The sequence below is a fragment of the Salminus brasiliensis genome, chromosome 4, assembly GCF_030463535.1.
Source record: "Salminus brasiliensis chromosome 4, fSalBra1.hap2, whole genome shotgun sequence".
NCBI lineage: Eukaryota > Metazoa > Chordata > Actinopteri > Characiformes > Bryconidae > Salminus > Salminus brasiliensis.
Window position 1 is genome coordinate 30,921,620 of NC_132881.1, and position 21,861 is coordinate 30,943,480.

The 21,861-nt window shown below is 40.6% G+C and overlaps 2 protein-coding genes across 4 annotated transcripts; one reads left to right on the top strand and one right to left on the bottom strand.

Annotated features, from left to right (window-relative positions):
- The first annotated feature begins 1,971 nt into the window (after positions 1–1,971).
- st3gal7 (ST3 beta-galactoside alpha-2,3-sialyltransferase 7) lies at positions 1,972–8,625 on the top strand. 3 transcript variants are annotated; one of them, XM_072677977.1, is made up of 7 exons: positions 1,972–2,059; positions 2,220–2,425; positions 2,532–2,652; positions 3,205–3,530; positions 4,803–4,989; positions 5,073–5,210; positions 6,527–8,625. In XM_072677977.1, the coding sequence occupies exons 2-7, from the start codon at positions 2,268–2,270 to the stop codon at positions 6,761–6,763; spliced, it is 1,167 nt and encodes a 388-aa protein (XP_072534078.1). In that variant the 5' UTR covers positions 1,972–2,059; positions 2,220–2,267; the 3' UTR covers positions 6,764–8,625. The 3 variants fall into 3 exon arrangements, with proteins under 3 accessions (XP_072534078.1, XP_072534080.1, XP_072534079.1); XM_072677979.1 differs by having other exon boundaries at positions 3,325–3,530; XM_072677978.1 differs by having other exon boundaries at positions 2,220–2,401.
- hps1 (HPS1 biogenesis of lysosomal organelles complex 3 subunit 1) lies at positions 8,287–20,804 on the bottom strand. The gene is made up of 18 exons (XM_072677976.1): positions 20,577–20,804; positions 18,730–18,846; positions 18,404–18,538; positions 16,746–16,888; positions 16,203–16,311; positions 15,940–16,100; positions 15,493–15,595; positions 15,341–15,410; positions 14,454–14,509; positions 14,136–14,303; positions 13,503–13,682; positions 11,783–11,859; positions 11,446–11,577; positions 11,292–11,357; positions 10,969–11,113; positions 10,524–10,637; positions 10,352–10,434; positions 8,287–9,688 (listed from the first exon to the last, which is right to left on the bottom strand). Exons 2-18 carry the CDS (start codon positions 18,844–18,846, stop codon positions 9,526–9,528), a joined length of 2,022 nt encoding a protein of 673 aa, XP_072534077.1. The 5' UTR covers positions 20,577–20,804; the 3' UTR covers positions 8,287–9,525.
- Between the last annotated feature and the right edge of the window lie 1,057 nt (positions 20,805–21,861).

Genomic DNA, 21,861 nt, shown 5'->3' on the forward strand with positions numbered 1-21,861 from the left:
GCATTGTGCAACAGGTGTGGTCAGGAGCTGGATGGTACTGCAACATTTGACCCATATCAGTCTCATGAGCTCACTATTGAGGCCAGGAACATCCACTTCCACTGACCAGTCCTGTGCCAGGTGCCTGGAACCCCAATTTCACAAGGGCCTGTGCCCAATAAACACACTGTTTTGGGGATTACGTTATTTATAAGTCTTTCATTAGTGTCAAGTGATACCTTGTAAATACTTACTACTGCCACCCCATACAATGACCAATCATCGCAGAGCATTTTGGACTATCCTGCAACTCACACTTGATCAAGAATGCCCACAAATGTAACACAAGACTCTGTTAAAATGTCTACAAGCTAATAGGCATAGTTGTGCGGTATAATGTACCTTCACCTCAATATTTGAAATACTTAGATTGAGTGATTTATTACTCCTTTTGTGTTGTTTTTAGGGCTGTCAGGGCTGCATGTTTTTGATCTTTCTGAAAATATGAACCCATACAATTCTAGACAGATCAAATTAATGGAGATAGCTTTGTCAATTTGTAGCTAATATAGTAATAGTATACTATAAAAATACTACAAAAAGAGTGTCCACAAATATAGTACTACCCTAAACTATAAACTATCTGTACTAACTATATACTTATTAGCATGTTTGCACTGTGGTGTAATTACTCTTAATAATATAAAACAAATGTAATAACAAAAACCCAGAAGTAGATTGTGTAAAAGGTTGAGAATGGTTATAGGAACTCCAACTCACTCTCACCTGAATATTTACAATACTTTGGTTGAGTGATTCATTGCTCAGTGTCCCATTAGATGTGATACCATTGTTGTGCTATTCAAGTGACTTGAACATGCCATGTGACTCAACCTTAACAGGAAGACTGTTAAGACTGTGAGTAATACATCTACACATTTAGAAACACTGCAATGATGAATAATGAACAATGAATGATTATCTACTCTGTATCTACTATGCACTGTAGTTAGGATGTCATGGCTGGGGGGGGGGGGGGGGGGGGGGTTGGTTCAAGTAGGCCTAAGTTGTAGGACTGGGCAGTGTGTCTGTGTGAGGGTGTAAATACCTCTCAAACCCTACAACCACAGTATGTTAATGTACATTAATACATAAACATGTACTCATTTAGCAAGACCTATAAAAAGCCTTAATAATCTACATTACCAAATAATGTCCTTTCAACAGGTCAGTTCAACATACAAATTGTGCCTACTTGAAACCCCTCCGTACAGCATCCTAACTATGGTGGATACCTGTGTGTCCAAGAATATGGTCACCCTAGCATTTGGATCAAATGTTTTCAAGAAGATGTTCAGCATTTACTATTGAAAATTAAATGAATACATAATGTTCAGGTAGCTCCTTTTTAAAGGTAAGATGTGCTTAAGGTGCGTTAAGGTATTATGTGCTGAACTGAGAGCCTTTGACTGAGATGGTCCAACTACTCATGAAATGGCCACAGTGGTAATATCCTCATTTATAATGATGCTAAGGTCTTCCCTTGTGTATTTCAATAGGCAATAAACAAACATATATAAACTAACATTATTATTAAACTATTATTCTATGTCTGTATTGTGTTGTATTGTCTGTCTGTACTTGTTGCACTTGTGTTCTGTATGCACGTTTCGTTTCACTGTGTACTCTGTATATAGTTGAAATGACAATAAAAACCCACTTGACTTGACTTAACAAATAATATATACAAATCTCCCTCTCTCTCTCGATATATATATATATATATATATATATATATATATATATATATATATATATATATATATATATATATATATATATATACAAACTAACCCTTTTTTATACGCCATCTACACATGACTGGTAGATATTTGCAGGTTCCCCAAAGACAGGTGAATCATTAACCCTGACTGTCAAGGATTACTCAGAGGCAAACAACACTCTCATATAACCACTGCTCTTGTGTCCCTAAGGTAAAACGCTGCTGCTACTCTCTACCCTGCACATCCATGACTTCACCTTTACGACCAGGAATGAGAAAGAACATCTGGAAAAGCAGGTAAGTGAACGACTGTTTCTGGAGAACATTTTACAGTGTCAATCTAGCTATTCCCCACGTGACAACAATGCAGGGGGCAGTTTTGGGAGTGGGTGGTTAAAATGCTTCTCAGTTTACTGGCTTCACTGTGGAAAAATTCTGGTTTTAATGGCGATTCTAGGAGGAATGCTCAGGCACTCTGAGGAGAAGAGTGGGATCCTGTGGCTAGATGGTCACTTTAAAGCACTTGAGCGTGAAGGACCATGACGAGGGCAGTGCTCCACAGCTCGTGGAAGCAGGAAGCTCTGAGACTCCTGGCAACAGGCACAGAAGGACAGAACCCAGAGAATTCTTCCTCAACCAGTGGGTCCCCCAAGATATGCACCAGTGATATACTTCATACTACATTTTATCAATTGCATAATAGACGTGGTATTTTGAAGCCTAACAGACTCTTCTCTGGTATAATAATGTGCTACATCTGTCTGTGCAGGCAGAAAAATTTTGCTCTCAGCTTTGTCCTGCTCCTGGGCTGTTACTCAGCTCTTCTTGTTCCAGCTTATCTGCCTACTCAGCAACCTATCTGGAGTGAGAGGACCACTGAGGAGTCTATGGTACAGAATTTGTCTTAAAATGTATCCCTTCAGTAAGATTTTATATCACAGTGGTAGAGTTATGATGACTAGATGCTTGTCTTCCATATGGATGGTGGGGTCAAGCCTAGCCATACTTGAAGCTCGAAGGGCTCTTGGTACAGATCATTACCAGTGTAGAGAATACAGTAACAAAGTAACATGGCCAAACTTCATTGAACATTGAAGACCACGTTGCACCACTGCTTTATGATTGCAAGGGCCTGTTGGTATGCACAGGAAAGGCAGCATTAGATTGAGTGGAATTTGAGTGGCAACAGTTGTTATAAATGAGTACGTCTATGGGCAGATGGACAATACCTCTGATTTGCTTTTCCAATACCAGGCGATCCCAAGGACAATGTATTGATGCTAAAACTATGCTAATAAATATGGGCACCAAAGTTAAAATGACCAGCCTTAATATTACTTTACATGATCTGCCGGGGTACTTCAGGACCAGGCTGGTAATGTATGGCAAATCCTAGGTTATAATGGTGTTAAAACAAACCCCCATTCACCATTTCACTGCAGGCTCTGCTGAACCGCTCTGCAGCCCTGTTGTCTCAGGCATGCAGCAGTAGCTGGAGCACAGCAAGGCTGAGCACAGTTCCTCAGTTTCGCAGCCTGCTGGACATCCCTGTCTTCCTGCAGAACAAGACAGGACACTGGGAGCTGGCGCCTCCGCTGGGCCTGCAGGGCAGTGAGGAGCCTCTGGCCCGTACCCTCAGAGCTCTGCCACACTCCGGACTGCCTTCTATCCAAAAAAGCTGTAGGAGGTGCGTGGTGGTTGGGAGCGGCGGAGTCTTACATGGCAAACAGCTCGGAGCCCATATTGATAAATATGACATCATCATCAGGCAAGTCCAGTTACTGTAGCAGTGTTTCAGCAGCTTTTTTTCTAATATGATGTGTTCACAGTGCCCTCCATAATGTTTGGAAGGAAGACAGATTTTTTATTGACATGCCCTCTGCTCCCATTTGAAATGTTAAATAAAACCATTTAAAGCATTTAATTTAATTTGAGTTTATACATTTTGGTTTCAGCATGATTATATTACATTTTATTTACACAGCATTTTTTGGGGGACAGACCAATGTCAGGTACATTTAAAGCAGTCATGATTAATGTAATTCATAGACGTCACCAGGTGCTGAGTATCTTCTCTGGTGATGCTTTGCCAAGCCTCTAGTGTAGCCATCTTCAGCTCTCGCTTTTTACAGGACCTTGTTCATTCAGGTTTTCTGTTCAGCTTATAGAACACATGCTCAACTCAATATAATTCGAGTGACTGGCAAAAACATGAAAAACATGTTTGGGATCATTATCTGGGCTGTAGGATGAAGCACTGCCCAATGAGTTTGAAGGCATTTACTGGAACTTTAGCAGATAAGACATTCCCATAGGGTGCAGAATTGTGTTGCTGCCTTCATCAGATTCATCATCATTGAAGAGAAGTGTGTCAGTACTTGTGACAGCCATGCATACCATACATGATCTGTCAGACAGACAATTGAAGATTTTTCTTGAAGATTAGTGAGCATTCTCCTGCTATTAGCAGTCGAGGTCGTTGACCTACCAGTCCCTGAGCAATGACTACACTCACCAGTGTGTTCTGTCTTCTTAATAATGTTCCACCCTGTTCATTTTTATAAAACACAAGTTTTCATGGTTGTCTCTAATGCTTAGAGAGCTATTTTTTAGCCTCATGATTCTCTGACTTTCATTGGCACAGCCCTTGTCCTCATATTGCACTACAGCCTCCAAAGCTTAGAAGCAAGCCTAGGTGTATTATGCCTACACTAATGAAGCAGTGGAAAGCATATGAGTAACTATGTATATACACCTGTAAAACCAAATGTCCCAAACCACAACGTTTTCAACCTGGAGAAAATAAAAGGCATACAAATTAAATTAAAGTCTGGAATGTGCACTAATCAGTCTGGCTGGCTTTGATTGGAAATGTTAAACTGTGGAGCAGAGGGTCATATCAAGTAAAATAGTGTCCTTATCGCCAAATTATGGAGAGCACTGTACTTTTACCTGTTGTGAACATGTACTTATTCGTGTTTATTTCTGTAAGAAAAATAATTGTGCATCATATTTATAAAGGCATAACCTTTATTCTTAGGATGAACAATGCACCAGTATTTGGATTCGAGAAGGATGCCGGCTCAAGAACCACCATTCGTCTGATGTATCCAGAAGGAGCTCCCTTTTTAAAGCGGGAATACCAAAAGACAGATATAATTGCTTTAGTAGTTTTCAAGAGTCTGGATTTAGATTGGCTTACCTCCGTTGTGACCAAAAAGCCATTGGTAGGCAAATTACTGCTTCACGTTCAGTGTTGATGTCACCATGATGTCACTTACACTGTAACAGTGCACACATTTCTCTTTAGAGCTGGTGGTCCAAACTGTGGTTCTGGAAGGGTGTGGTACATGAAATTCCACTCCAACCAGAAACTTTCCGCATCCTCAACCCTGAAATATTAAAGAGGACATGGCATTTGCTGACTTGCACAAAACAACAAAATAAGGTAAAGCAATTTGCATACAAGAAAATAAATGTATGGCTCTGTGGAAAATCTTTGAATTGTGTAGATTTACAAAGGTTCTTCATACTCTCACATCCATAATAAAGTTCTTTAAGAAATTAAACGTGATTCCTCAATGGAACTGCTATAAATAACCTTCTTAGCATCCTTATACAGTGCCATGCAAAAATATTAAATTCAGATTTTTGGATTTCAAATGATTTTTTTTTCACACGTTGCTTATTAAGGTTGCATGACACTTGTGTTAAACAGTGTCATAGATTCTCTATTATAATCTTGGATTGAAATCTGGTGTTTTAAATGGTGATGTTTTTTATAAAAGCTTTAGTTTTAGGAGACACATTGTAGCAGGTTGTCTTGCAGTATCTCCTTGTATTTTGTATAATCTATCATGGCTGTTCTGATGTACCCATCATTGCTATGTCCCGGACATTATGACATTCTGAAATGAGGGGGGCGGTGTAAAAAAAGTGTTTTCATTTCAACATGGTGAAACCAATATGTGATCAAATACCCTTAAACTAGAAATGGTTTAAACTAGAAATTTGGTTAAGAAGCTCGATTTCTGTCTGTTCAGACACATTTTCAGGCAACATTCAGATGTGGTTTTGTAGTTTTACTTCTTGATAGTGTTGACTGTTGTATCTTAACTAGCACTCACACTCAACCCCAGAGGCTCTGGTCGACCCTCCTCTGCTCGCAGCATAATCAGCGAGCTGATTGGCTCTTTTTTCCTAAGGGCCTGAACTTTATCCGTAAATAGACGCCATGCTGAACTTTACGAGTTGCCGGTCTCCTGTTTTATAACATCTCTTACTGAACTTGATAGGTGGACAGTTCAGTGGCTCTTTTCGTGGCACAAAAGGTGAGCCTTATGGTATCAGCCGTTATCTTGGGCTGTGTACAGGACTCAACAGGTCCCTTAACGAACCTCCACTTAGTCTGTCCTGGTGTTTTGGAATTGTCACCATTGAGTAGCAGTAACTCATTTGCGGTGGAACTACTTTTTGGTGGAAGGAGCTGACAGTATTAAAGCATTCCCTTCTTAACTTACTGTCTAATGACAATGTCAGAATGTCATTTATAACACAGATGAATCTAATGACTGTTGTAAGGCTCTGCAGAGATCACAGTGAAATGCCGTCTATGTCTAACAGTTCTTGTTTTTTCCTCTTCTTTACAACCAGAGGGCCACACACACACACACACAAACACACATACACTGCAAAGACGTTTACAGTATGAAGCACCTGCAGAAAAATGTGAACCCCTGTGATTGGCTTTTTAATCTGTTCTAGACGGTTCCTACTCTGGGGATCAGTGCGGTGGTGCTGGCGCTGCAGCTGTGTGATGAAGTGAGCCTAGCAGGTTTTGGTTATGACCTTCAGCAGCCTGGAGCCCCGCTGCACTACTATGAGACTGTGCGCATGGATGCCATGATGACACAAGTAGTGCATGATGTCAGCGCTGAGAGCAGCTTACTGCAGGAGCTGATTAAAGCCAGAGCCGTGCATGACCTCACAGGAGCACTATGACGATCTCACAGCTCTTCTGGCATCAAACCGGTTCCTGTGTCCTTTCTGAGACAAGACTATTATTAGAAACCAAGAGAACAAGTAAGAGATTGAGTTTCAACAGCAGGATGAAAAAAACAATGTAACCTGAGGCTGGGAAAAAAAGGAAAAAACAACACATGTATGGATACAAATGCTGAATGAAAAAGCACTTCATTTCTAAAGTCACTTTTAAATGGCAAATGACAAAACTATTTGGTCATTCTAGGAGTCATTTCATAATGAAGCTTCCTATCCATTTGTGTTTAATGCAGTATTATCCATACTCACTCAAAGTTCATAATACATGCAGCATTTTTCAGTTATACATTTCAGTATGTTGCATGTGTGTATATAGGAAACAAATACAGCTCTGGAACAATTAGAGACCACTGCAAAGTTATTGGGCTCTCTGCTGATACTATAGCTGTGTTTGATATGTTTTGGAGTATTTTGGAGGAGTTTATTTTTATTATTCTGTAAACTTCTCTTAAATTCCAAGTAAGAGAAATAGGGCCTCATTCTTTCTTTTTGTTCTTGAGAAAAGGCCTAACAAACAAACAAAATAAATCTACATCAGACCCATGATTTGTAAACTGCAGAGTTGTTTGCAGCTGCACTTATGATGATGGATTCTATTGTCATCGTAAACTGAACCGATCCCAAATAATAAAACATTGGTGAGTGTTCATGAAAACTGTGGAAGTGGGTGAAAGTCACGTTGTCATTGTGTGTAAATGTAATGACAACCTGTCCTGCTGGGGAAAAAGCAAAACAAAAAAACAAACAAAAAAACCCACAACCCAATTCTCAGTGCTGGGGAACACAGTCAGAACAGAAGCCTTGATGAAGCACCCCTAGATCACCTTCATCCTTCATGAAACAACACAGTGTGTACAAGACACTGCAGCTTAAAAGTCTATCCAGTATGAGCAGGTGGTGGGCCAAGAAGAAAACCTTACTCCAGTCCTCTGCAATCCAGTTTTATATGGTTATTTGCAAACCTCAGTCTGGCTCAGCCTCACCAGTATCTGCTCAAAGCAGCTGCTTTATTGTCCCCAATGTTTGCTGTCTGGCTTTATTCTTATGAATCTCTGTATTTAAACCTTTAAGGACAGAAGCAGGCTGACAGTGTATCCCTCTGCCAGCAAAGCCAGAATTGAACCCTTCTCTTACTCATTTCTAAATATGTTTTGTGCACTCACACAGCTGGTCCTACTGCTAAAGGATAAATTTCACATTACTATGTTTTCATACTTTTCCATGTTAAATAAAATTTGGTTAATGTGATCACCTGATCAGTACCCCATTAAGTAGAATGAGGTGTGCCTGCGCTGGAATTCGTCATACATGTTGAGATGCTAAATTACACGTAGAGTGGTTCTCTTCATTGTTTCCAGCGCTGTATGCATAAGTAGTTTATTCTTAACAAGCACTCAAAACAGAAATTGAGTAAAAAACATTGGATGATTGGATACTGTTTGGATACACTGTGTGTGTTTCATTTGCACAGTGTTCATTTTTTAGTTTTGTTATCTGTTACAAGACATCCGCAAACTGTAGCACATAATCAGATTCAGTAATTAGACAAACACCACATTGTTTTCCAGATGCTTATATTTAAAAAAGTAAAAACTCAACTCAGACTGCATGATCAGCACAGGCAAGATACATTCAATTCAGGTCTGAAAATGTGTCAAAAGAGTCTGTCAAAAGGTGTAAATGTGTAAGCAATGGCGATGTTAAAGATGAACATGATTATTTATCTACAAATCTATATACAATAAGATTCTCTAAAAATGTTCTTATAAAGTGTTTTTAAATAAAAATACACATAACAACTATCTTGGTGACGATTTCCTTAAATATACAGCTATTTCTTTATGAAAAACAGTAAATGCTGTGTTGTGAGAATTTTGCACCACTTCTATGTTTAGGACATGTTAAAAGTTTGGAAATTATGCTTCATGAGACCCTCATGAGTACACAACCAAAACCAAATGTGTCTTTTTTTTAATCCATGTGGCTATTATTGTGTTCTGAATTCAGAGATTTAACATTTCTACACTCTAGTCAAGAGAAGCTCAGAATTGGTTACAGCAGTGGTGATAGGAGATGTTAAGTGTTGAATGACACTTAACATCTCACACTCTAAAAGTTGCCTACACAAAATGTTTAAGGGATGTCCTGATTTAGTTACTTAGCTCCTGAGAACGCTTCTCAGTGCTGCTGGCTGGGCAGTAATGTTTGTTAATTGCACCTTGGGGACAGCAGATGGCGCTTTGAACACTGTGGTTAAAACAAAGACTTGGAACTGGATTTGGATTAAAATAGCCTATTCCCGATCCATTAAAACATGTCTGGATCAGAGCAGGACGTCCTTATAAAGGTTTTTCTTTTAAGGTTTGGGAAGAAAACCTATTTTACCATCATCAACTGTGCATTTAAAACTATCACTACCCCCGGTTCCTAACATCAAAGTACACACAATTCACATTCTGAATTAAGTTGAAAAAAAATTGCAACTCCCCTTTAAGGCAAGTTAAAGGCAAGGGCCAGGTCTGCTGATGTAGGTCCTCCTCAGCATAGGTAACATTAAAGAAATAGAAGAACAGACACAAGAGTCTTCAAGGTGTCAATGCATAGCCTTCTGGCAGCTGTAGAATTAAGATGACCTTAAAATGCTCCTATCGCTGATGAGGGAGGGGCAGAGGGTCTACCACAAAGGAAGGACACGGATCGGCTCATAACAGCGGAATGCGGGAGGGCTCCCACAGCTTCCGGGCCAGCTGGCTGCAGTGCTGCAGGATGTACTCAGTGGGGATCACCCCCAGGTGCACTGTCAGTAGTTCATAGCACTTCACCACCTCATTCTGGTGGCTTTTACTGTAGAAGCGCAGCAGCTTCCTATGAGACAACACAAGAGTTTTATTAAGTTATAACCAGCTGATTAAACTCTTTTTGGGGAGGTTTTCACTGAGCAGGGGAAGCCCTACCATCACCAAAGTTGTATTTGGTGAAGACCAACAGCTGTATGCATTATAACAAGCTTGAATAGTTCCACCAAAACTAGAGATATTACTGTGTTTGAGTGGGCAAATACACCCACTCAACATACAGAAAATGTACCTGTTGTGCTACATTTAAGAAGTGCCATCAAAACAGTCCCATATCTTATTAAGCAGGACCAACTTGTCTCTTAGACTTCCAGTGTGGTCAGTATTTTAATGCATGATCTTAACAACAGCAAGAAACTTTAGACAGCTACCCCAATTTGCAGACTCTTTTTATGTACTCTTCAATTCCGTAAACGACAATACCCACCATATTCTCAGCGAAAGCTTACTGTAATGCAGTTTAAATCACAAGAAATTGACATTACTGGTCCACATCATAAAATTTTTATGTTGTTTCTTGAGAACTGGACCATTTTCTATTTTTCTTTGCTTTTATCCTCTTAGCTTGACTAGCCTCTGGGTGAGTTTGCTAGAGTTCTATTTATTTTACAAAGCAAGTATCTACTAACATAATGGCACATGATTGAATGTATAATTATGTATAATTAGGTACCTGTAATAATCCCAGGCGAGCATTCCAATAGGAGCCGAGTCATCAGGAAGACTAGGTATGTCTACCACTTCCAGCTTGTAACCCTGCAAAAAGACAAGAAAAGCAGATATTGCAGGCTGTTGTCGATTGCTGAGATGATGAACGGTTGTTAATGAGTTCAGACCACACATACCGTCTCATTCTCAAACCACAGGAAGTAGCAGAAGTAGTAGTCTCCGTCTCTAAGAGTCACTGTGGTATAGCCTTTCTGCAAATACCTCCTTGTTGTTGCAACATAACTCCATACCTATGTAAAAAGATGGAAGACTTCAGACAGTGAATGGTACACTAAAGAAAAAAAAGTTCAAGTTGGGGCAACAATGAGCTCTCACTCTAAATCCATAGGCATTGATATGGAGTCCGTTCTTCCTTTTGCAACTTGAACAGCAGGTTTGGAAGTTATTGGGTGAGCAACTTCTATGCACTTATGTGAGACTCAGCAGGGCCGATTCTTTCACTAATGTTTGTAAAGGCAGACTGCATGGCTAGATGCTTAACCTGACTAAGGCATGTCTTTATACTTTGTCCCAATATTCTAGATTTATATACTAGATTTATGAACATACATACATACAAACCTTGTTTTTAATAAAATGTGCTAAGGGGCCTTTTCCAAGTTCTGAAGCAGTGCGGTCCGTCACATTCAGAGATGGGGCAATCATTTGCCCTGCTGTGCGATCCACGTAAATGAAATGCACAAGGCCAGGGAACTCCTCCAGGTAAGTGAGAGCATGGTTAAAGTACATATACCCCAAGAACAAAAATTCAAAAGAAATAATATACAGTAAGCATTATTTCCACTGAAGCCTCATCAGGAGTGGGATAAAAGAATGATGAATGAGGAAACCAGAGTCTAACAGACAAAATGTGAAGCAACACAGCGTGCTAGAAGCAAGGATATGACACCATGGTGATGTTTCTCTTGCTCTTCACCAACAAAAAGTCCTTCCAATCCATCAGCTTTTCTCTGAAAGATAAGTAAAAGGGTTCTAAGAGGGAGCCAAGCACAAAAAGCAACTTATTAAACAGAATTTTATAATCAATCTCAGACATACTGCACCATGCTCAGTGCTCGATCTTGAACAGTGGGGGCCAACCGCTGGTGGCTGCCCATACACTCAGCTGCAAAACACTGGCGGTACACAGCACACAGTTGAGACTTCATGTTCCGACATGAGGGCACCAACCTGCAACACAAACCACAAAGCATGTGCAGAGCTTGTTTTAAAAGGGAACACACACAGAGTTTAAGTTTCACCAAAGGTCACATTCCGGTCCACGAGGATCGAAGGGTCAGGGATGTCGGCAGTGTTGTAATCTGGAGTAATAAGAATTTATATTTCTTCAAAGCTCCCTGCAGTGTTTACACCAACCATAAACACAGACACTCACGCTCTGGTAATGCCAGGTCCTGATCTGGTGAACGCCTTGTTCTTGAACTCTGCCCAGACATTCTGAAGATGGGAGGTCTGAACATAAGAAGAGAGAACCATTATATTTATATAGTAAATGCAGAATCAACTACTATGACTTTCAACACATAAATGAAGTACATGCGTAACTTTGTACCTACACTGATTGACCATTTTAACAGATTTAACAGAAAACAACTTTTTGCAGCACCTTTATTTTTAAGAGAGTAGAACTACAGCTTGCCAGGAATTATGTGGGTGGTTAACTACATAACTACATAGCAAACTATTTTTTTATTATTATTAAAAACACCTCAAGGTCTCGGTTCCTCTGACCTGCTGGTAACTGTGGTATGTGTACCACTGGGGTTTCATCGGGAGACCTATGTCATGGCGTGTACGACCAGACAAGACAGGATGAACACTCGCAGAGATGGAACTAAGCAAGGTGTTTATTTGAACACAAAAAGGTGTACAAAGCAAGGTTAATAAACAGGGTGCAGCAATCTAAGGGTCAGAACTAAAACACAAACGTAAGGTGACAAACAAAACAATGAACACAACAAATCTGGAACTGGGAGGAACAGGGAGAGACAGGATTGAGCCGGGCAAAACTAAGGATATGCTAAAGGGAAGGGGACAACAGAAACCACAAGCCTCACTTGGGACACAGGTGAAACTCTAACTGAAAGCCAGAGCCACACTGAGTAAATAAAGGGAGTAGCTGGAGAGCCAACTGCCAGACTAGATAGCAAGTCAAGCCCAACCTGAGAACACCATGACTGTCTTGTGAGCTGGGATTGCCAAGGCGCATTCGCAGGAAGCAAAGCAATGTGCCTTCCTCTAGAACCACACTGGGATATCTCTAGAACCAGATCAGACCTCTAGCCTACATGAGCACGCCACCGACGGATGGAGAAACGTAAAGTCAAGGAGATTCAATTCACGGCAATAAGTAGCAGTCAGTGAGCTGCTTAAATGCTCCCAGTCCCAGGTTCAACACATGACCGAGAATCAAACACAAATTACCAGAACGAACACAAATGAACTTGAAACAATGCAGAAGTCCTTATATAGGCCTGTGGGCGGCCAAGGATCGCCCCGGGGGAGAGCGTGATAACGAGGGCCTGACAACCTAAGGAAATTTGCTGCATACACTGAAAATGTAATGATTAAAATCTCTAAAGTTTTACATGCTTGTATTTAGTGCTTAATAAAAAAAAAATCTGCAAAGGCTATTTAAGTTTACATATCCTACTATGTTAACTTGAAGATTGCAAAAGCAAGTAAGCCCAAACAAACCAGTGAAGAACCACTGGAAAAAAAGGTGACTCGTAAGTTGTCCTTGGAACCTTTAGTCTAATTATGGGTGGGACAGAGTCTAAGATGTTTGAGAACCGCTGCTCTAACCAAAAATATCAAGTCAAGTCGTGCCGGATACACTTGTATGTCAGCGTCATATCTGGTCACTGGCAGAGGTCCCTTTCCACTGGTGAATAGGAAATTGGAACATTGACGCATAGTGCAGCAACAGATGGGTCCAATCAACTGTATACCTAAAAATTGCCCATATAGGGTAAGTGTATTTGATAACATGGCTAATGAGTGTTGGTGCCGTGTACACAGTGACTCCTGTACTGGTTAGATCATGATCATAAGATGTTAACCCAGTATAAGACTACACAGAGTTTCCTCCTGACCTGGATATCCAAGCTGGCCAGCACTCTGATGAATTTGTCCACTTTGTTACGGAGCTCCTGGATTGGCAGTTGGCCCCGCGACGCTGCTGCCCCCTCCAAACCTTCACTCAACCTCTTCTCCAGCTTAACAAAGGCCTCCAGAAGCACATACACAGACATGGCCACCTGGCTGTTGGGGATCTGTTGAGACAAACAAATACCACATGTGATCAAATACTGGAAATATCCCAGCATGTAAACCAGCAAAACCAGACTGTTGAAAGAGATCACACAGATCAATAAATGCTTTACAAAATAATGGTTTTGCATGCTAACTGAAAAATGCCTATATTGGAACCATGTTTACAGTGTATATACGTCATGCACTATCTCTTTAAATCTATACATGTAAATAAATAACACTGCAGTGTGATCTAGCATTTCAGTAAAGTGGTGCCATCTTGTGGTCCAACATTTTATTTACACTTCCAAACTTCAAAGCTTGTGCATGTTTTAATGTCTGAATAGAGATCAATATCAAAACAGCAAGCAAAGTACAATAAAAACAACTGACCAAACTAAAATAGTGGCCCTTGCTCACATAAAAGTTAAGTACAAAACAAACAGTTGCAAACAATATGTTAGACGCGTCACCTTGGTTAGCAGCACTAGAGTAATACTAGGCCACAGAGGTAAACAGTACATGGAATGTGGCATCATGGGAAAGAAGCCCTCCTTAAGTGTGGCTTCCAAAAATACTCTGGATGGGGTCATAGGGTCAGGGGTCGGCACTTCAAGAGTCTGCAGACTGTCCTCTGCCATCTAAAATAAACCAAGAAGGAAACCTGAGAACTGTGGGAAACGCTATTAATACAGAAATAGATCACTAACTGTCAAACAATTAAAAACTAAATGGCGTATGACGCTAACAGTGAGTCACTGCTCAAGGAAATGGCTGAACAGCTGTCTCACCTGAATGTCAGGATCCACAAACTGGAAGACAGGAGGACTATCGTTGCTCAGTCGGCCTGTTGGTTAATGTTAAACACAGAAATGTAATGAGTTTTAGCTTCAAGAACAATTCCTTTAAACTGAAATGTCTCCATAATAATATCTTTAGCGTTAGCAGAAATTAATCATCTATCAGTACTGAAATCAAACACAAACAAATAAAAAAGTAAAAACGTACTAAAATAAAACACATATGTATATACAAAATGAGTTTAATGGTCACATCTAATTCGGATTTCTTCACAACCAAAGATTTTTCTTTTTTTAGACAGCAATTTGTTTTAAACTTTTAAACTCATGGTGTTACATGTGTTAAATAAACAAATGAAAACACACAAGCATATTACTAATACTTTGTCAAAGTCACAAAGCATTATTTGTTATTTAATGCACAAACCTGGCACTTAATTTTTGGTTGCTTTAAAGAAATCCAAATTAAATAATAAGGGTCATTAAAGGTAAGAGGCAACTGCAGCACAGATCAACACCAATATTTCTGATCTTAACAACCAACACTGAATATGAATGAAAGGTTATTATTATAATTGGGGTAATGCAGAATCAATGTATTTTTTACATTTTCCTGGAGAAGGAAAACACCTTCTTAACTTTCAAAGGTTGTCAATGTAACATTTTATCATGCACATCAAGAAAAAAAATTACAAAAAGAAAAATGGAGATACTTTTTAAAAAATAAATAATAATCTGAATAATCTGAGATGTTTGCATGTGTAAATGTAAATATTTGCATGAATTTTGGGCTGATTTGTTTTAGGGGAAAACAATGACATGACCTTCAAGCTCTATTGAAAAGCTTGAGTTGTCAAAAATGTTGAATTGTGGCTCACCTGAGTCTTGATCACTTGGAGAGTGCTCTGGAGTATAAAAGATGTCAGGAGCTGAAGTACTCTCCAACTCCTAAACGCAGTAGCATACACAAACATATTCATTAAGAGTGTAAATATTGACAATTTCTGCAAATCAATGGCAGATATCCTACCTCAGGGGTAATATCATCAAGGTCAAAGCTGCTGGGGTACAAGTCCTGCACCATAATAATCAGGGCCAGCAGGTCCGAAGAAGTTAGAGTGCTGGCATTACGGCTGCACAGAACAAACGCATGAGAGAACAGACTTAACACTTGCAAGGTTCACACAAACAGTCAAATGTAAACATACATACATTTTCATAAACATTTTCATAGCATAAAGGCAATATACATTTTCAGACATTTATTAGTATAACAGTCTTTTTGGAATCTTAAACAGGCTTGGGCTTATGTTGTTATTTAAGTGTATGATATACTTTTACCTACACAAAATGACAAAGGTATGGACAAATGTTCTTTTGAGTTTAGCCTAACAACTGATGTCAAACAAAATGTCTCGGTCAACTGTATTGGGGTTAAAATTTGCTTTTGCACAGTTTACTAGAACACATTCGGTACCTGGAGTAAAAGGCTAGTAGTTTGGTGTGCACGAGTATGAAGGCATGCAGCACCTCCTCTCCTGCTCTCTCCACACTGCTGTTAATCTGCTGCACCAGCCTCCTCTCCAGAAACTCTATGCACTGCTCACACAGAGTCGGGTGGATCAACCTCTCCACAGCCTAATGAAAGACAGACAAAATGCGCTGTGAGGTCGGTTACACTCAAACTAAACACTTGGTACAATGCATTCCATCTCCAGATCAGGCAGATACGTGGGATACCTCAACTAGAAAACTTTGATCCTGTTCTCGTAAGCGGCTGTATGTTTCAAGGAGCCTCTGCAGCCTCTTCCACACACGGTTCCGTTGCTCTGTATCTTGAGGGCGTAATCTGGCAAACAGAAAAACGTGAAGAAAAAATGCAAACTGAATGTGATAATTGCTTACTTTATACACTAGAAAAGACAAAGTTTAAATCCATCACATAAACCATCCTGTACCAAAGGAAAGGTTCACCAAATGTTCATATTCACTCCATCTGGGTCTAATCCCAGTAAAGAACTCTAATGTCAACATTTTAAAACAAATACAATATGTGGAGTATCTTCAGAGTGAGACTTCGTATAAACCTGGCAAGGCTTACTGTTAGTATGAACATTCAGTGAGATTTCTTTTCCATTCCACTTTTGTTTTTCTTAATCTTATTGATTTTATGTACAATAAAAATAATATAAATAAAATAAATAAAGAAAGAGGTTACGGTTAATGTGTCCTTTCAAAAAAAAAAGTGTCAATATAAATATTGAATAAGAGTGCATTTCATACTCTTTCCTTAAGAGGGAGCTGCTGAGAGTCACCATCCCAAACAGGACCTCAGTAAGTTTCTTCATCACATAGATCTTCCTTTTCAGATCTTCCTCATTCTCCTCTCCATCCCCATTCACAGCGATGTACAGACACTCCTCAAACTGTGGTACACATTTAAGGAGAAAAAAAAAAAAAAAAAAAAAAAAAAAAAGTGGTATACACTGATCAGCCATAACATTACAACCACCTGCCTAATCTTGTGTAGGTGCCTTAGTGCCATCAAAATAGCTGTGACCCACCAAGGCATGGACTCCAGAAGACCTCTGGAGGCGTCCTGTGGTATCTGGCACCAAGATGTTAGCAGCAAATACTTTAAGTCAGGGGTGGGCAATTCCAGATCTGGAGGTGTTTTGTGTTTTTACCTGCTTGAGCACACCTGATTCAGCTCACCTGTAAACTGTCAGGTTTAGTAGGTCTGTTAGAGCAAGTAAATCAGCAACTGTGCTGGACTCCAAACCTCGTTGCTCACCCCTGCTTTAAGTCCTGTACGTTGTGAGGCAGGACCTCCATGGGCCTTGGGCACCAATGTCACTAGTTTACTGTTGTCTTTGCTTGGTCCTTGGTTTTTAGGTACTGACCACCAAATACCAGGAATGCCTCACAAGACCCGATGTTTTGGAGATGCTCCATCACAGTCATCATCTCAAGTCATTACAATCTGATCAGTATACATTTATACAGAAACCATCATCACCAAAGTCACTGTTTACTGCATTCATATCCTTAACTGTCAACACACACACACACACACACACACACACACACACACACACACACACACACTAAATGTCCAATGTCCATATTTGTGGACACTCCTTCAATGAATGCATTTAGCTACTGTAAGTTGCACCCATTGCCGATGCAGTCGTGCAAATGTGCAAACAGCCAGCAGACGTACTGGCAACAGATTAGGACTCTCTATAGCAAATTAACCTATTGGCATCATGCTAAATGCCAGGTGTGGACTAGAGGGGTGTAATGCCCTTCAACACTGACCCATGGAGCTGTGTTTTCTGGAAAGATGGTACTCAGTGCCCAGTACTTTTGAGATGATTTGGGGAGTTGAGAATGAACAACATCCTGAACGCTTTTGTTGCAGAATGCAATTAAATCTTATTAATTAAAAATGTTCAAAATCTAGTTTAAAAAAAACTTCCTTGGACAGTAAAGACAGCCACTCCAACAAAAGCAGGAAAAACTGACTTGACTTCAGGAGGAACAAAGAATAAACAGGTGTCTCAATATTTTTGTCCCTATAGTGTGAACAGATACTACACCAAAACTGGCATTTATTTATGTTATAACAAAGTACAAATTACCCCACAAAAACAGCCTGTAGCTACACTTACAATTGCATAGCTTATACTAATCCTTATCCTCAAAACTATGGACATGCTGATATTAGCCTAACTGTAGCTATTCTGGCACTGCTTGGGTACAAAGGTCAGGCCATGTCTGCTAACCCAGTTTTGGGCTGAGACGTTGCTACTTGGAACCCCCTTTTTCTGCTTTTAATCAATTAAAAACTATTTTCATCAATGCCAAAAAAAGCAATGGAATGTAGGTCATTAGCTCATGGTCAAATGACAGCGCTCAGCAGTAGACAACTGACCTACCTGATGGAGCACATAGACATGATTGTTCTCTGTGATAAAAGAGGTGTAGCCGTCCCCCAGCCTGTCAACCATGGTGCTACAGGAGATGATGATTGGAGCAAACAGAGTGTTGATGCTGTCCTCGAATGCTGGTGGCTGAGAACAAAACATCAGTATCTCATCACTGAACAGCCCCAAAAGGGGTTTCACAACTGTCCCAAGTTAAAGAATCAATTTCAGTACTGTAGGGAACCCTTTTTGCTAAGACTACGAATGCTGTAGTTCTGAACACTCAAGAACTATCCATAACTATACTCCCATCACATCAAGATTGTGATCATTCTTACTCTTCCTCCCTCCTCCTGAGACGCTCCATATTGCTCCTGAACACTGTGCTCGAACTCAGGGTCAGTCCAGTAGAAGAGGACCTCCGCACTTTCTGTGGCCACCAGAAGGCACTTCATCTGAAAACAAAGAGAGGATGTCAGTCTGTAGAAAAAGAAAATACCAGTCCATAGCCCTCACTCAGTCATTAGTAAAGCTGTATCCACACCATTCCTGGTTAAGACGTACTTGGGCTGCTGAGAGTAATTCCAGGCCAGAGATAAACGCAATAGCGTGTGAAACTAGCTACAGCGACTGCCGCACTGAAAGCGTTCTCACTGTGTGGGAATAAAAGCTTTATGCTTCAGCCCTAGTGATAAAAATTGGGGCAGTGTGCTGGTCACATGCAGACCACAGGTCTGATCCTGATCTTCTGATTGCCTTTGGCAACATGGGGTGGCCAACCCCAAAGCACTGGCCTCAAATGTCAAAGAACCGGCACAGGTTTCCTAGAATTCTAATCGCGTTAAATATTTCATTGTTTAAGTATCTTGAGAAATTTGAATAAAATCAGAATCAAAAGGGGATGCACTAATATTTGACTATATTTGACTATATTTCTCTGACAAGGTAGTACTGCTGTACTGCTGCTCCTACACCAAGACGCTAATGAGAAGAATGAGGGTGTTTTGTGACATTTAACATTTACATTTAAGGCATTTAGAAGACGCTCTTATCCAGAGCGACTTACAAAAGTGCTTTGCTATTTACTCAAGAAAAACCTCAGCTAGTTTGAATAGACTACAGACACTACTTACTACACTATTTAGACACTACTAAACACAAGTCAATAAGGTGACCACTCTGCTATTCTCCCAAGTACTCTCGGAAGAGGTGGGTCTTCAGTCTGCGTTTGAAGACAGCGAGCAACTCTGCCGTTCTGATACCCAGGGGAAGCTCGTTCCACCACTTTGGTGCAGGACAGAAAAAAGCATGGACGCTTGTCTTCCGTGAATTTTGAGGGATGGCAAGTCAAGCCGATCTGTACTCGAAGCTCGAAGGTTTTTGACCATTGCCATCAGGTACGAAGGGGCTGGTCCGTTCTTGGCTTTGTAGGCCAGCATCGAGGTTTTGAATCTGATGCGGGAAGCAGCTACAGGAAGCCAGTGAAGAGAACGCAGCAGTGGAGAGACATGGCTGATTTTAGGAGCGTTGAAGACGACCCGTGCCTCTGCATTCTGGATAGGTTGCAGGGGCCTGATGGTGGGTTAAGGGAGACCAGCCAGAAGAGAGTTCAAAAGACTGATTGAGCACCTGGGCGGCCTCTCTAGAGAGGAAGGGTCGAATTCTCTGGATGCTGTACAGGAGAAATCTGCAGGACCGAGTAACTGATCATCCATGACTACACCAAGGCTTCGGCCTCTGTAGATGGAGTGACCAGTGAGTTCTCAAAGGAACTCCCACCCACCTTCAAAACACATAAAGAAAGAAAAAGGAAAGAGTTGTGGTTTGGGCTTTCTGTGCATTTGATCCCATCTGCGAGTGAAGTTTCTGAAAAACTGAGAGCCACATGCAGTGAACACTCACACACTCTCACTCACTCACTCACTCACTCTGTGATGCCCCACTACAAGTGCACAAGTGTGTGTCATAGCCCCTCAAACCCTCCTACCCATCACTATATGATAACGTTAAGCCTGCGTGTGTGTAACGTGAGGAGAGCTGAGTAACAGCGCAAGGCTAGGCTAACCCGTGCAGATGAAACCTGGGGTTAACCTCGGGTTAGACTAGCTAGCTTCGCTGAACTCGTGCACCTCATTAGCGACCTCACTGATCCTTAAAGACAACAGCGACCAGAAACCCCACTTACGCCTCTACTAGTGTCGCCTGTCAGAGCGGCCGAGCTTCATCGCATTTCTCGGACAGTCCAGTCCAGTCCAGTCCAGTCCAGTCCACTCCACCCCGCTCCTCTCCACACACTCCTGCGCTCAGAGTCGAGCTGAGTTTCACTGCAGTTTCAAAACACTCACACTTCCGTAATGTAGCGCAGTGGAGTCACGTGTGTGTCCGCAGTCTGCAGTCAGAGGAGAGACAGAGAGAGAGACACACACACACACACACACGAATGAAGAGAGGAGAGAGGGCCTTCACCTCTGACTGACTGAGTCACGACTGGAATTTAAGTCAGGCGAGCAAATCATGCGCCGCAGATCAGGAGCGCATGACACAAATCCAATACTGCACCCACACTGAGCTCCACTGATAACACACACACACACACACACACACACCGTGTGTTATGTTAAAGTGGCCTTTTTCTTTCTTGAATGAATAAATGGATGGACGAAATAACGGATAAACAAACAAATAAATAAAAACATAATTAAATAAATAAAAACATAATTAAATAAATACAGATACAGATAAAACATCAATGAATGTGACATCAAAACATCAAAACAAATGTATTTATTATTTTTATATAAATGGTAGATGCATGTGTAATCTCGAGTATTGGTTTTAAAGGGAAAAAGGAAAGGAAACTGGGGGCACGACACTTTAGCGCCCACTTCACTTCCCGGGCACTGCTGGTGGGATTGATAGAGAGGTATATCTAAGCCCCCCTTAGACTGCAACGATCTTCAGGATGATTTGGCAGACTCACTTGCACAGTTCTACTGCACAATAACGACCTCTTCATTTTTGCATCCCCACCACAATAAACAGCTAAAGTAGCCCTGATACATCTAGAAAACAAGTCCTGTAGAAGGATGAAGTTAAAATAGAACACTTTGGCAAAATGGGTGCAGTATTTCAAGAAAAGAGCAACCCCCAGCCGTTTAGCAGGGGATGGATCTATCATTACTGACCCTGCAGGGTGCCCAAACTTTTGCTTTGGACTGGTTTTCTATGTTTGTTTGTTTTTTTTATGTAAAAGCCATCCTTTGCTCGGTTAACCAGTCACAGTTGCAGAAATTTTGACCAGGTGTGTTTTACAATTTATTAGACAAATAACAACAATTTACAACAATTACAATTATTGTGTAATGCAAAATAGCATTTTTACAAATATGTATGTAAATAAGTATAAAGATACATGTAAATGTTATTTACATAGATTATTTGATGTTTATTTACACATACATTTACACTTA